The sequence below is a fragment of the Fukomys damarensis genome, unplaced genomic scaffold, assembly GCF_012274545.1.
Source record: "Fukomys damarensis isolate Sample0158 unplaced genomic scaffold, DMR_v1.0_HiC HiC_scaffold_33, whole genome shotgun sequence".
Taxonomy (NCBI): domain Eukaryota; kingdom Metazoa; phylum Chordata; class Mammalia; order Rodentia; family Bathyergidae; genus Fukomys; species Fukomys damarensis.
The window spans coordinates 43,916,355-43,930,815 of NW_022900945.1; the positions used below are offsets into that span (position 1 = coordinate 43,916,355).

The following is a 14,461-nucleotide window of genomic DNA, read 5'->3' on the forward strand; positions in this document are numbered from 1 at the left end:
AAAAAAAGACTCAACTACATAGTGAAAAACCTATCTAAAAAAGAAAAAAAACAGAAAACAAAACTGGAAAACATAACTCTAAAACTTCATACGGAGGTACAGAAGAACCCAGATAGCTAGAGCAATCCTAAGCAGAAAGAGCCATGCCAGAGGCAGTAGTTTAAAAATATGCTCTAGCCAGGCATGGTAAATCTGCCTATAATCCTAGTTCTCTGGGAAGCTGAGGCAGGAGGATTGCAAGTTTGAGCACAGACTCAGCCACTTAGTGACTGTGAGTGTTGCCGTGCATGATGGCAGGTAGAAAGCCAATGATGCAGATGGTAAAAAACTTTCCAGGCATAGATAAATGCAGAAGGAAATTTATTGAAATATACACTGGGAGAAAAAGCAGGGCAATAAGAGAGGGGACTACAGTAGAGCTGGAGAGGATGCTTTTCTTCTGGCAGGCAATAGGCATAGGTCTGTTGTTGCCATTGGCAACTGCACCCCTGATTGTGAAGGGCAGCAGCACGTGGGTACTTGTGCTCTTGGGAAAGTTTCGCTGTGTTTCTTTAGTTTCAGTTTTTGTGTGTGGGCTTGTTTGTTTGCTTGTTTGTTTTTGAGACAGTGTTTTACATGTAGTCCAAGCGGGCCTTGAGCTCTTGGTGATCCCGCTGTCTTAGCTTGAGGGGTGCTGGGATTACTGGCATGTGCTACCATGCCCGGTGTAAAGTTTGTGTTTTGACATTTTGAAATGTTGGTTGTCAACCACACACTGAGGGCCCAAAGCATGGGGAATGTTCTCACAGTCCTTAATGGAAAATATTTTCGTTGAAGTATTATCCACAAGACTCAGTTTCAAAATTTAAAAAATAAAAATAAAACAAGCTGGGGATGTAGCTCAGTGTAAAGGCACTGGGTTCAGTCCCCAATCCTGCAAAAACAAAAACCAACAATAACAAAACAACAAAACCTCAGAATCACAGTAACTAACGCAGATAAAATAAGAAAATAGAAAACAAACAAACAAACCCAAAACCCAACAGACACAAAATAGGAAGAAAGAAAAAGAAAAAAACCCAGAAACATAGTACAATGGGACAGAATAGAAGACTCAGCAATAAACTTAGGCACCTATAACCAACTGACTCTCAACAAAAATGCCAAAACTATTCATTGGAGGAAAAGAACTCATTCACAAATGGTGCTGGCAAAGTTAGATATACGCAGGTAGAAGACTGAAACTAGACCCCTGCAACCTGTACAAAAATCAACTCAGGGGGGCTGGGGATTTAGCTCAGTGGTTCTGCCTCCTGCCTTGCAAGTGCAAGGACCCAAGTTCCATCTCTGGTTAAAAAAAAAACAAAACAAAAACAAAAGGCAAATGATCCAAACATACTTCTGAAAAGAGGTCTAAATGACAGATAACTATGTGAAAACAATGCTCAATAGTCTTAGCTGTCAGGGAAATCCAAAGCAAACTAAATTGAGATTCTAGCTTATCTGAGTCAAAATGATTATTACAAAAAAAAAGAGTGCTGGTGAGAGCATGGAGAAACAGAACCCTTTTGTGCTGTTGGAGGGAATGGAAATTAATACAGCTGTTACAGGACAGGTGTCTGCCTGCGCAATAGCCATCCTGAGCAATATGCATCCTGAACGCAGGCCCGGCAGGACGCAGAAGCCTGAGAAAGGGAGAGACGTGTTGGAGCGAGAGTACACTCTACCGCGGCACAGTGAGCGGAGCCAGAGAGAAAGCTCAAAAGCGAGTTTGACCCAGAGCGGCCCGGTTGCAGACCTGAGGTTAAAGTGCCCTTGGGAGAGTTCCAAGTAGGCAGAGATCAGAGATGGCAGCTGCCAGTGACGAAATCCACCCTCAGGGGCGGGTCACCGCCGTGACTACCGGGAAGGTTTCTGGAAATCGGGGCTCTGTCCAGTGATCTGAGAGTCCACTCTCACCGGGGAAGGGAGCGTGTGACTTCCTATGGGTCTAGGAGGCTGCGGGGAACAAGACGGCCGGCTAAAGCCACGGTGATGATCTTGTGCACCCCTGTGGTACCGGTCTCAGATCAGGACTCTAGAAAGAGTGAGAAGGGAGGAGCCTGCCGTTTAGGGTCAGGAAGCTGAGGAGACATGGTAGGAGCAGGACCTGACTGTTGTGCTTTGTATCTAGACGCCCCCAAGAGCCTCTGGCACTCAGGTAAGGCTTTTGCAAGGAGACTGGATTGGTGGGCTAGCAGCTAACTTCAGAGGTGGGCCTGGTAGTGATTTCAAGGACAACCTGAACTACATAGTAAGTAAGACCCCACCCAAAAAAAATAAAAAATAAATAAAAAAGGGAAGAAACTGTTTGGGAATATGGCTATCTTTCTAATCCAGAGTTCTCAGAACTCAGAGAAACAGTTGAGCTTCAGCTTGGTGATGTGGGGCCCTAACTGCAGTGCCATCATTTGAATTTTGAGCCTGGCTAGTTGGGGCCGAGTGCAGGAGCTTCATCTAAAACAGTGTCCTGGGCCGGGGATTTAGCTCAGTGGTTCTGCCGCCTTACTTGCAAGCGAAAGGGCCCGAGTTCGATCCGTGGTACCCAAAAGCAAAAACAAAAAACATAAAACAGTGGCCTTTTGTAATCTTTATTTAACAAACCTTAGAATTGAACACAGCTTGTACAGAGAAAATACTCAAAGATTTTTTTGTTTTTTCTGGTACTGGGGATGGAACCTAAAGCCTTTATATTGAACTGCATCCCCAGTCCATTTTTAATTTAATTAAATTAATTAATTTCTTTGTTTTTACCTTTTTGCGGGGGCGGGTACCGGGGATCGAACTTGAGACCTTGTGCTTGGGAAGCAGGTAGCAGATCCACTGAGCTAAATCCCTGGCCCTGCCTTATTTATTATATTTTATTTTGAAACAGGGCCTTGCAAAATCACTAAGTTGCCCAGGCTGAGCTCAAACTTGTGATCTTCCTACCTCATCCTCTCAGAGTGCTGGAATGACAGGAATGGACCACCATGCCTAGCTCAAAGGATATTTGTTGACTTGAAAGACCTGTCATTTGAAAAAACTGGAGGAAAAAAATAGGAGTCTACCGATTTTGGCGTGTGTCTTAAATGAAGACAAGGAGAGACAAGAGGTGTCCCTTCTCTAAAACAGAATACTGTAGATTGAGTAATTTATAAACTATAGAAATTTACAGTTATGAAGAATAGAAAGTCCAAGATCAATGTGCCAGCAGGTCTGATGTCCAGAGGGCTGGTTCCTCGTAGATGAGATGGTACTTTCTATGTGTTCTCACATAGCGCAGGGAAGCCAGGACCCTGCCATAGAACACAGAGCCTTTGCACTGAGTCACATCCCCAGCCTCACCCCCTTACATCTTTCTATTTTGAGATAGGGTCTCATTAAGTTGCTAAATTGCCCCGGCTGGGCTCAAACTTGTGACCCTCCTGCTTCAGCCTCCCAGAGCACTAAGGTTACAGGCAGCTCTCAAGCCTTATTTATAAAGGCTTTGCCCTCATGATTTAATCACTTTCTAAAGGCCCTAGGCTTCTGGGCTAGGCCTGTGGCTCAGTGTTAGCTATAGTGTTTTTCAAACCTTATCTTGCCAGATGTGGAGCTGCATGTCTGCAATTCCAGCACCATCGGAGGCTGAGGCAGGAGAATCACAAGGTGGAGCCTAGGCTGGACAATTTAGTGAGACCCTATCTCAAAATAAAAAAAAATAAAAAAGGGTTGTAGTGTAGCACAGTGGTAGAGTGCTTACCTAGGATGATTGAAATCTTGGGTTTGATCTTCAGCAGTGCAAATAAATACTGAATAGAGGGAAACAAAAGCCCTAGCTCTTAATCCTATTACATTGGGAAATAAATTCAAACAGATGAATTTGGGGGGTGGTATATCAATATTTGGGCCACAGCAACACTTCTCTGTCTTGTTATCTTTTGGTGTATATAAACAGAACAGACTGGCTCTATAAATCCACACAGTGCCTTTATCTTAGTTTCTTTTAAATTAGTATATGTTTGTGATACATTCACCCTGGGCAATTGGTATATACATTGTACTTACTGTACCTTAATCGCTTTTGCTTCTTTTGCCCTTCACAGCCCTAAGTGGCTTTAGGTGTCTTGAGGATAGCAGCTTATTCCACCAGCCAGTGGCTCTGGAGGCTGTAGGGTCTAGAGGTCCTGAATGGGCACAGAGATCTCAGGCAGGAATTGTTGAGCCCAGTGGGGGCCGTATTTATGTAAGTATCCATTCCTGCCCAATGGTGAAGGCAGGACCTTCTGTGATTCTCCTGCCAGCTGGGAGGAAAGAAAGTCAATGGAGAACCAGGCTATTATCTGAAATCAGCCCCCTTCAAACAATGCTCTGGTTGATTCTTTCTTAGCGCTGCTTTTTCTGTCTTTTCCAAGGGGAGGAAGCAACAGTTGGCTAATCTATGAAATCTTCTGGTTTGGAGTTGCTGGGATCCGACTGACTTTAGGGGAGGTCATCTTATCAGAATCTTATCCAAACCCCTGACCCACATTTACATAATCCATGCACTGCATTTGTATACAGTGGAGTTACAAGATCTTCTCTGGCATTATTGGTATGAATGCCTTGGGAGAGTTAAGAATGCAAATTCTTGAGACCCCTCTCCAAAACTACTGGGTCAGAATTCCAAGGTGAGGTCCAGAAAGCTGTGTTTTAACAAGTTTAGCTGGTGACTTTTATGTATGCTAAAGTTCAAAAAGTACTGCTGTATGAGTCACATACACACTGTCTCACATACACGCGTGCACACACACACACACACACACACACACAGTTGCCTATAACTCCTGCAGCTGCTAAAGCCACTTGCTTATTTTCCTGTGGTTTCCCTCAGCAGGGCCCTGGGGTTTGTTTTCCTCCACTGTGGACCTTGTTGGCTTCCTGCTGCTTCCCAGAGGCTGGGAGAGGAAGGAGCGCTGGAATGAAGACTAGAGGCGGGAAGGGGTTAGATGAGGTAGCTGAGCTTTCTGAGAATGAGAATTGAAAGGAAAATGCTTCGCGACAATGTTCCTTTGTGCAGAGCGGAGCTTTATGTTGATAGAGCTGCAAGACATTACAGCCCCGGCGCACAGCGGGAGTCGACCAGGTCCTTCTCCGGGTCCAGATCGCCCCCTGCTGCCCGCTGAGAAACAGCCCTTCGGGACTCGTCCTGCCCAGGAAAAGAGGAAGAGTCTCCGGAGTTGGAGCGGGAGAGGACGTGAGGAAGGCCAGGAGGTCAAAAAGTCACCTCTGAGGCTGCAGCAGAATCTTGTTAAATTTTTGTTTGCGGGAAAGGAAGACATAGCCAATGCACTGGGTGTTACCAGGACTCATTCCACAAACGGGGTTCTGCCAAGGTCTCCAGCGGCTCGCATGATTCCAGGCGGCTGCCTGGTCTGGCTCTGCAGCCACTTTCCTGTTATTGCTCACCCTTGCCTCACCTTGAGCAGAAAGGGTGTTGAAAATAGGAGAGGGAGAAAGAAAGAGAAAATACTATGGCAATTTATGGTGTGGAGACATTTTGGGCCAATTAGTCAAGGCTCTGAATTTTCTCCCCGAATCTCTTTTTCTCAGACTTTCTTTGTTTCTTTTGTTTCCATGCAAGCGCCGTGTCTTTCAGTCTTTCTTCTCCTGCCAGGAACTCTTACCCCACAGCTGTGGCGTCAGCTCTTCTTTCCAACTTTATTGCTCCACATTATTGCTGTTGGGAGTGATGGTTCACGTGGGTCACTGGTGGAAAGAGCAAAGATTTGTTCCCGGGTGAAGAGATCAGGCGCCGCAGTTGCTCCTGCCAAGCATGGGCAGTGACCCATTTCCTCCTGCTTCTTGCCTTTGTCCCTTTACAGCCCTGACTGTAGCTGACATCACAGTGCCTTCACCCCTCTGTCGCCCACCCTTGGCTTTCTGCAGCACATAAGACTCCTGCTGGGGAGGTGCATTCCTTGGCAGTTCTGGAAAATAATTTAAAGTGACCTGAAGGTTCTGGGGGCAGGTATGGGAGGTGGAGGGGAGAGTAGCAGGGAAAGGACAGGTGGGCAGGAGATAGAGGCAGGGATCAAATTCTTCAGGCTGTTATGTTGTGAGATCTTTAGCCTCTCCCCAAATATTCTCAGGTTCCATGCCTTTCAATCAAACTAACATCTTTAGATACAAATTTGTTTGCTTGGTTTCTGATCTACGTAAGACAAAATATCTGGATCTTTAGAACAAACCACGCATTTGGATAGTTTTGTCTATATGACGCCAAGTATATGCTAGTTATGTATTTATTTAAAATGCCAGTGTTTTATTCACTGTCTTCTTGTTACGGTACTGGAAGGAGAATTTCATCTCTTATAAATAATTTACGTAGTTGTATTCATTGTGAGCAGGATTGCACCTCCAGAATTGTGTGCCTGGAGTTGGACCACACTTCCAGGTAGGAGGGGCCTGTTTATTATTCATGGCACTTGGCTTGGTGAGAGGTGGTTTGGGCTCTTCCTACACTGGTAGATGGTGGCTGAAGGAGAAGAACAACTACATACTTTATAGGGCCTGGTGCAAAGTGAAAACACAATGTCTGTTGTTCAAACATTATTAAGAATTTCAAGATGGTGACCGCAGAGCATTAAATGTGGCGTGAGGCTCTGTCTGATATTGGGAACTATATGACCTATAATGGCCCAGGTCACAGACCCATGAAGCCAGCTGTGGTAGAGAAAGTTCCTGCTCTAGTTTGGTTACTCGTGTGTTAAAGACCGGGTCCTCAGCCTTTGGTTTTAGGGGGTGGGGGGTGAGACGTATCTGAGGCGGGGCCCACTAGAAGTCAAGTCACTGTGACTGTGCCCTTGAAGTGGGTACTCGAACCTGGCTCCTTCCTGCCAGGTACATATACCTGTGTATACCACCATGCCTGGCAGCCCGGAGAATTATATCCCATTGTTCAGTAATTTGTAGATGAGCCCACGGAGATGCCATAACCAATCTTATCTTTGGATGCAAATATATATATATTTTAACTTTAAAATGTTATAAACTTTTGAAAATCCTTGAAAAAGTATGGGTTCAATCCTAAGTACAAAAAAAAAAAAAGAGAGAGAGAGAGAGAGAGAGAGTGTTAGAAGACTGGAAGCATGAAAACATTCTCAGCCAGGTATGATGGCACACACCTGTAATCCCAGCACTCAGAAGGCTGAGGCAGGAGAATCCCTGAAAGTTTGAGGCCAGCATCGGCTCCATAGTAAATTCAAGACCAGTGTGAACTACAAGCCTCAAAACAAAACAAAACAAAACATGAAAACATTCTCATACATTTCATAAATGAGAGAAACATGGATTCCCGAAATTCATACCGTGAAGTACAATGCTGATCTTGGGGGAAAAAATCCCAGAATAGTGTATTACTTGTTTAATGGACCCTTTACTGAGGAAGATGCTGACATTTAAGATTCACTTTTTCAGGAAAATTTCATGTCCAAACATCTACATTTATTTTTTGATAAGGTTAAGAGATGTGTAAATAGCACAATCGAGCACACTGTATTTTACTTTTAGCAAGATGATTGCCAAGTCCCTTGATATAATTGTGGAAATGACAAGAAAATATGACAAGATCCTAGCAAGGCTGACTGGATCAATGAAGTTAAAAGGTTTGTGTCAGGGCAATGGATTCAAAGCTCTTTGATCCTGTCCTGGTTTCTGTTTTTATTAAAGACTAGAGAAAGTACTTTAATTTAAGTTGTAGATGACAAATTTGGGTACAGTTTTTTTTGGGGGGGCACCTGGGATCGAACTCAGGACCATGAGGCAGACACGGTGTTACTTAGCTAAATCCCCGGCCCTTATGTCCATCACCAGATGAATGGATAAAGAAAACATGGCATTTATACACAATGGAGTACTGCTCTGCTGTAAAGATAAATTTGAATCATTTGTAGGAAAATGGAGACCGTAATATTGCAAAATAAATTGGACACATGTTTACTTTTTTTTCTTTTTGGTACTGGGAATCAAACACGGACCCTTGTGCTCGTGAGGCAGGTGCTGGAACCGCTGAGCTAAATCCCTGGCCCTGGACACACAAATGAAAATATCATGTTGTTTCTCTTGTGTGAGAAACCCAGAGGGTAAATGAGGAGCAAAATGGAAGATAGATGTAAGGAAGTAGGAAGGGTATGTTCATCTGGGGAGGGGAACAAGAGAGGTGGGAGGGAGAAGGGAAGGAAGGGAAAAGGCGAAAATGAAGGGGATGGAGAGAAAAAATGGAAACAAAACTATTGTAAGTGGGGAAGGGGAGAAGGGTTGCAGGGAGAGGAGGGGAATGGGGGAAAAGAAGAATGAAGATGTATTAGTACAGTACAAATTTCCTATGATGAATGTGATCAGTATGTATGATAAATATGTGGTAATAAAAGTAGTAAAAAGAAACTGGGGAATATTCAACAATTATATGTGCAAGAGGCTTTATTATATATTTTGTCACTTTATTCTTGCAACACGTTTATAGGGTAGCTGCACCACCTTTAACAAAGAAGAAACTGGGCATAATAAGATTAAATATTTACCCCAAATCCTACAGCTATAATCAGAATTTAAACACAAGTCTAGATGACTTCCCCACCTATATACTTAGTCATTCATTGTGTACACTGCCTTTCAGAAGAAAGAAATATCAAGTCAGTAAGTTTTTACATTATTGATGTTACTAGGGATTGAACCCAGGACCTTCACGCTGAACCGCCATCCCAGCCCCTTCTTTAAAAAATATTTTTATTTTGAGACAGGGTCTCACTAAATCACTAAGGATGGGCTTGAACTTTTAATCCTCCTGCTTCTTCCTCCCAGAGTGCTAGTTAGTAAGATCTTAGATTGTACCCAAACACAAATTGTTAAAAGACCTTGGGTCTGTTATATTTGCAGAAACAAAAATGTTGTGGCTATTTTCAAATATTTTAAGTTTTATGTGGAAACTTTTGGTACTGGGGTTCTGAGGGTATAATTAGGGCAAAGAAATAGATTAAATATTTGTTCCACATAAGGAAAGACTTTATGATCATCGGACTTGTTAAAAAATGGAATGAGTTGTTTAGAAAAAGACTGGTTTACAAGACAACTGGGCAGGAATGGGGTGTAGCTCATTGGTGCAGTGCGTGCCTGGCAAGTGCAAGGTTCTGAGTTTGATCCTGGTACTGGGAGGAAAAAAAAAAAAAAAAAAAGACAGCTGGACATAGACATTCAGAGCCGTTTTACTTTTGAAAGACAAAAACTAGACATGATTTAAGGGTCCATCAGTAATGAGTGGATAGTCAAGATGAGAAACAAAAAGGAACAAAGTATTAATGCACGTAACAACATGAATGGAACTCAATTATATTGTGCAAAAGAAGTAAAAAAAATAGTGTGTGCTATGTTATTCCATTTGTATAAAATTCTAGAATATGTAAACTAATCCACATGGATGGAAAACAGATCATTGGTTGCCTGCAGACAGGGTGGGTGGGTGGGGAAGGGAGAGAGGGATTACAGAGAAACACAAGGTAATTTGGGGGTGTGTGGGTGGGGCACTTCTTTATCTTGATTGTATATACATTACATCGAAGCTCATCAGACTGTGCACTTTAAATATCGGCAATTTATAATGTCAATTACACTTTAACAAGCTGAACTTTTAAAAAAGGAAAGACAGGAAGCTATAAACAGTAACCACCTGTGAAACTAGGACTGTGGAGATGATGACTTAATTCTCCTTTTTTTTTTTTTTTTTTTTTGGTAAGGAGGATCGAACTTGGGACCTTGCACTCAGTGAGGCAGGCGGCGGAACCACTGAGCTAAATCCCCTGACTTCCTGCCCAGTTTTCCCTTTTTGTACTGTTAAAATTTTTTATGAAAAAGTGTTGTGGCTATTCTTTTTTAAAATAAAACTGTTCACATGGGCAACAACAACAACAACAAAAAATCAGTCTGCATCGAGGTTAAAAACTAATGGGTTTGGAGAAACTTTTCAAAGTGGGATCTATGTGGAGCAGAAAAGGCTGTGTAGGGAGGCAGCTTCCGGTGTGGCTTAATTGCTGAGAACTGCAAAGGCTGCGCTGTAAACCTCTTTCATAGGTTCCATTATGTTCCTCTTTGCTTGAGGTCAAAGTCTCTGGGGCTCAGCAGTAATCCAGGAATAAATAGCACTCTACCTCTCTGGGATTAAAATAGACATCATTAGCGTAGGAAATCTGGTCATTGTTCATTTTCAACAATGGGAAACTTGTTACTTGGCACTTCAAACGTGCAAAGCAGAAGTAGGGGCACTAATTGTCAGTGCCGTGTAATTGTCGTCATCACACAGCCTGCGCTAGGCACTTTGCTGAAGGGTTTTAGATGGAGTCTCTTGTTTAATCCTAACGGTCGCCTGTGCTGCGAATATTTCTCCCTCCTCCCTCCCCTATGGATATTATTTTTACCTCCCATTTTGCAGAGGAAATTGAGCAAAGAGAAGTGTTTCTTCTTAGGTGTTAGAGATACTGTGATAAGTGATGGAACTGTGATTTTCTTTTTTTCGCCCCAGTGCTCTGGATCAAATCTAGGACCTGGAATACGAGGCAAGCCCCACCGTACGGACCACTGAACAACCTCTGCAGCTCTAGAGCACATGTGCCGTAGGTTCGCCACCCCTGGTCTAGGTTCTTCCGGAACCAGTTTACTTTGCAGTCGCTCTGTGTTGCCTCTCTGTGTGCTGGAATGAAAAAGGCAGCAGCCCTGCTTCTGAGGTGCTTACGGTCCAGCCGGGGTTACAGGTACTGAAACACAACGAGCCTTTCACCCGATGAGTACTTAACGAAGCTGTGTGTCCAGTAGCACGCGGGAACCAAGGCAGCCTCTTCCCAGCCCTCCCCGTGGAAAGCGGGCAAGGTGGCGTTTCAACTGGACCTGAAAGGGCAGAGGAGATTTGTCACAGCGAGAAGGGATAACAGGCACGGCAGGCAAAGGAAATTGCATGTTCAAAAGGTGCAGGAGAATAAAACACGAATGCACGGCAGATTTGGGGTCAAGGAAACGGAAGAGAGGAAGAATCGGGTGGTGCAGTGGAGTGAGAAAGGAGCTGGTTGGGGAGAGGCCTCCCTGGCTGTTGAGCAGCCACGCAGCGGGTGCAAGCAGAGCGACAGGGTCAGAGCTGCAGTGAGGAATCTGGGGAGACTCCACCTCCTCACCCACTGACCACGGAGAAGCCAGACTTTGGACCCAAGTTCACAGAGACCTGGAGCTCAAGTTGACCTTGGCTGTGGGAGAAATGGTGTTCCTGGTTGGTGTGTTGTTTATTTTCTTTTGCCTAGGGAAATCAACTTTGATATGCTGACTCTAAAAGGCTTAAGCAAAATGCTTGCTGTTTTCCTATAAGATAGAAAGAAACACTCGGCATTCCTCTCTGACCATTGTTCTTGCTGCCTATAGAAGGGAGTTTCCTCTTGTGAAAAGCTTTCAGTTTCAACCAACAAAAAACCAGATTTGAATCAAATAATCTATCAGTGCACAATACTGGAATGTTCCGAGGCAGCTTTAGGTGAGGCTTGATCCAGCAGCAAAATACTGTTCTTGTGCTTCTCTCCTGTCTTTTTACTAAAGCTGACTCCTTTTGGTAGCAAAATGGCTAAACAGCTTCCAGGACTATCTATCTGTCTTCTCATGTATGTGGAGCAAGAAAGACAACATCTCTGTCTTAGTACACCCAACAGCAGTGCTGAGATTATAACAGCTTTGGTCACAGGCAGACAAATCCAATCGCAGTGGCAGTGGATAAGGTGCAATGATTAACTCAGTCTCTAGGGGACCTGTGCTTGGCCACTGAAGTCAGATTGCAAGAGTTGCATAGATCTCCAAATAGAAAAGAGGAGTACTGGGAATGAATAAAGGGCTCACTCAACCATCATCCTCTGTAATCATGTAAGAAAGATTTGGAGGACTCACCAAGACTTGCTTTTCACATAGCATCCTTTATTGTACTTAGCAGTTGTTAATTCAGTGGTACCAAATACCCTCAAAGATTCTGGTTTCCCTGGTCTAGGCATCAGTATGTAGTTCACAGCTCCTGGGGTAATTCAAGTGGGCCCCAAGGGGCTGAGAACCACTGCTTTAATCTTTCATTATTGCTACTTCCTCAGTCATGTGCTTAGTTTTGTGTAAATCTGAACGCTGTTCAATCTGAACAAACCAGAATAATTTTAGTGCTATGATTTAAACCTGTCTCTCAAATTTCATGTGTTGGAAACACAGTCCTCAAAGTCACATATTAATGTATGAGGGGTGGGACCTTTGGGAGGTGATTGGGTCACAGAGCCTTCTGTCCTAATACACTCATGATTAATGGGGCAGGCATTGTAGAAGTGGCTTTGTTATAAAAATGAGTTCTCGCTGGATCACCCTTCCCATGTGACGCCTTCTGCCACACTGTCGTGCCCTTCACTGCCCACTTACACATGGTGCCTCCTCTCCTTCTTCTCTCTTCCTGCTCCTCCTCCTCCCTGTTCTTCTTCGTCCTTCTCCTCCTCTTCCTCCGCTTCATCTTCTTCCTCTTCCTCCTCCTCTTCCATTTTCTCTTCCCCATCCCCCTGCTGCTTCTCCTTCTCCTTCTTCTTCCTTTCCGATGAAGTCTTGTAAATTTGCCCAGCATGGCCTCGAATTTGCAATCATCCTACCTAAGCCTTCTGAGTGTCTGGGATTACAGGCATGTGCTGCCGTGCCTGGCCAGCCTCTATTCTTTACAAATTATCTGGACTGGGTATTTTGTTATAGCAACAGAACATAGGTGAAAACAGTGGACAATCATATAATACAGTGAACGAACCCTTATTGAGACTTACATGTCCCAGGCACCCTGCAAGTTATTTTATATATTGTATGTCATTTTATTAACTCAACAATCTTATGATTTAGAGAATATTATCTCTTTTACACATGAAAAAACCAAAGCCCAAGGAACTTTACTTATTTATCCAAGGTCATATATCTAGTATGTATATAAGATAGGACTGGAGGGGCTGGGGATGTAGCTTAGAGGTAGAGCACTTGCCTATCATACATAAGGCCATGGGTTCAATTCCCAGCACCAGATGAAGGGAGAGGGATCCTGAACCTACATGTACCTCACTTCAAAATTGCCTGCAAGTGACCTCTGCTAAGCTTTGTTCCAGAATCATGATTATAAGAGGTCTCATTTATAGTTCAACATTGCCCAACCTTTTCTTGTCCCTGACACACCCAGGGCCTGCCAGGTCATGTCTAGGTGAGGTTTATTTTTTAAAACCACCTCTTAACTGTTCTCTGTACCACCTACCACATTTTATATACATTGTATTACACACAGAGATTACACTTAATATATATGAAATAAGTCATAATCTAAGTGTATATTCATAAGTTACATATCACCCTGAGAGTTTATATCTCTGCACACACCCCTATATTTTATACACACATAACAGTTGTGGATGTAATAGGAGGGAAAGAATACTGACTTAGAATTCTGCTTTTGACTAGCTCAGTGAACTTACACCCCAATTTATCGACTATCCTTTTAATTATCTGTAAACAGAAAGACAGTGCTTGCTTTTTCCTACTGCCCGATGACCTGAGAATAAGTGAGATAGCATTCCTAGCAAGGAGTCTTGCCTATATATTTTTCCCTTGTTGATGAGCTAGAAAAAAATGTTGATAAATATATGTGATGTGTTGGCACCAGCCCTTTACGGAGCCATGCTGTATCTCCATATAGCCCCTTCGATGCCCCAAATTCCTCTCCTGTTCTCATTTGCCGACATGATTCTGTGTAATGAGCGTGGCTCAAAGATTATGAATTTAATAGAATGTAGGGGAAAGGGCAGAAGGAAAGAGAAAGAAGAAGAGGGATTTTTAGTACTTTTTTTTAAAGTATAAAAGAAATCACTATTTTTTTTTTCCTGTTTGGGGTGGTGGGATTGAATTCAAGGCCTCACATACATCAGGCAAAATCTCTATCCCTAAGCTATACCTCTAGCCCTAAGTATGAGCGTTTTTTGTTTGTTTTGAGGCAGGGTCTTGTTATGTAGCCCAGCCTGGCCTTGAACTCATGAATCTCCTGCCTCAGCCTCCAGAGTGCTAGGATTATAGGTTTGTGCCACCACACCTGGCTCTAAAATGGGCAATTTTACATAATGTTGGTGGGTGTATAATTTGGAGAGCCTCTCATCAAACTGGAGACCAATGTATTAGTCCCATTTTGTACTAGATAGTTTAAAAAATAGCCACGTGTGGTGACACACATCTGTAAGTCTAGCTACTCAGGACTTTGAGGCAGAAAGACCTCAGGTTTGAGGCTAACCTGGGCAACTTAGTGAGATTTTATCTCAGAGTAAAATATAAAAGAGCTGGGGAGGCCGGGGATTTAGCTCAGCGATTCGGTGGCCTGCCTTGCAAGCGCAAGGACCCGAGTTCAATCCCCGGTACCAAAAAAAAAAAAAAAAAA

The 14,461-nt window shown here is 43.4% G+C and overlaps 2 protein-coding genes across 5 annotated transcripts in view; both read left to right on the top strand.

Moving 5' to 3' along the window:
* The window catches only part of Lrig2 (leucine rich repeats and immunoglobulin like domains 2), a 90,998-nt gene that overhangs the window by 14,407 nt on the left and 62,130 nt on the right, over positions 1 to 14,461 (top strand). For 2 of the 4 annotated variants that reach the window (XM_010631271.2, XM_010631273.2), the window contains exons 1-2: positions 1,790 to 2,179; positions 10,532 to 11,266. The exons of 1 other annotated variant lie outside the window; for it this stretch is intronic. The gene's annotated coding sequence lies outside the window, so the exon portion shown is untranslated. Of the gene's footprint in view, positions 1 to 1,789; positions 2,180 to 10,531; positions 11,271 to 14,461 lie in introns of those variants that run through there. One more of the 4 variants, XM_010631274.2, reaches the window with a different exon arrangement.
* Positions 4,852 to 7,786, top strand: LOC104867008. Its single transcript, XM_010631269.3, has 2 exons — positions 4,852 to 6,415; positions 7,531 to 7,786. Exon 1 carries the CDS (start codon positions 5,023 to 5,025, stop codon positions 5,803 to 5,805), a length of 783 nt encoding a protein of 260 aa, XP_010629571.1. The 5' UTR covers positions 4,852 to 5,022; the 3' UTR covers positions 5,806 to 6,415; positions 7,531 to 7,786.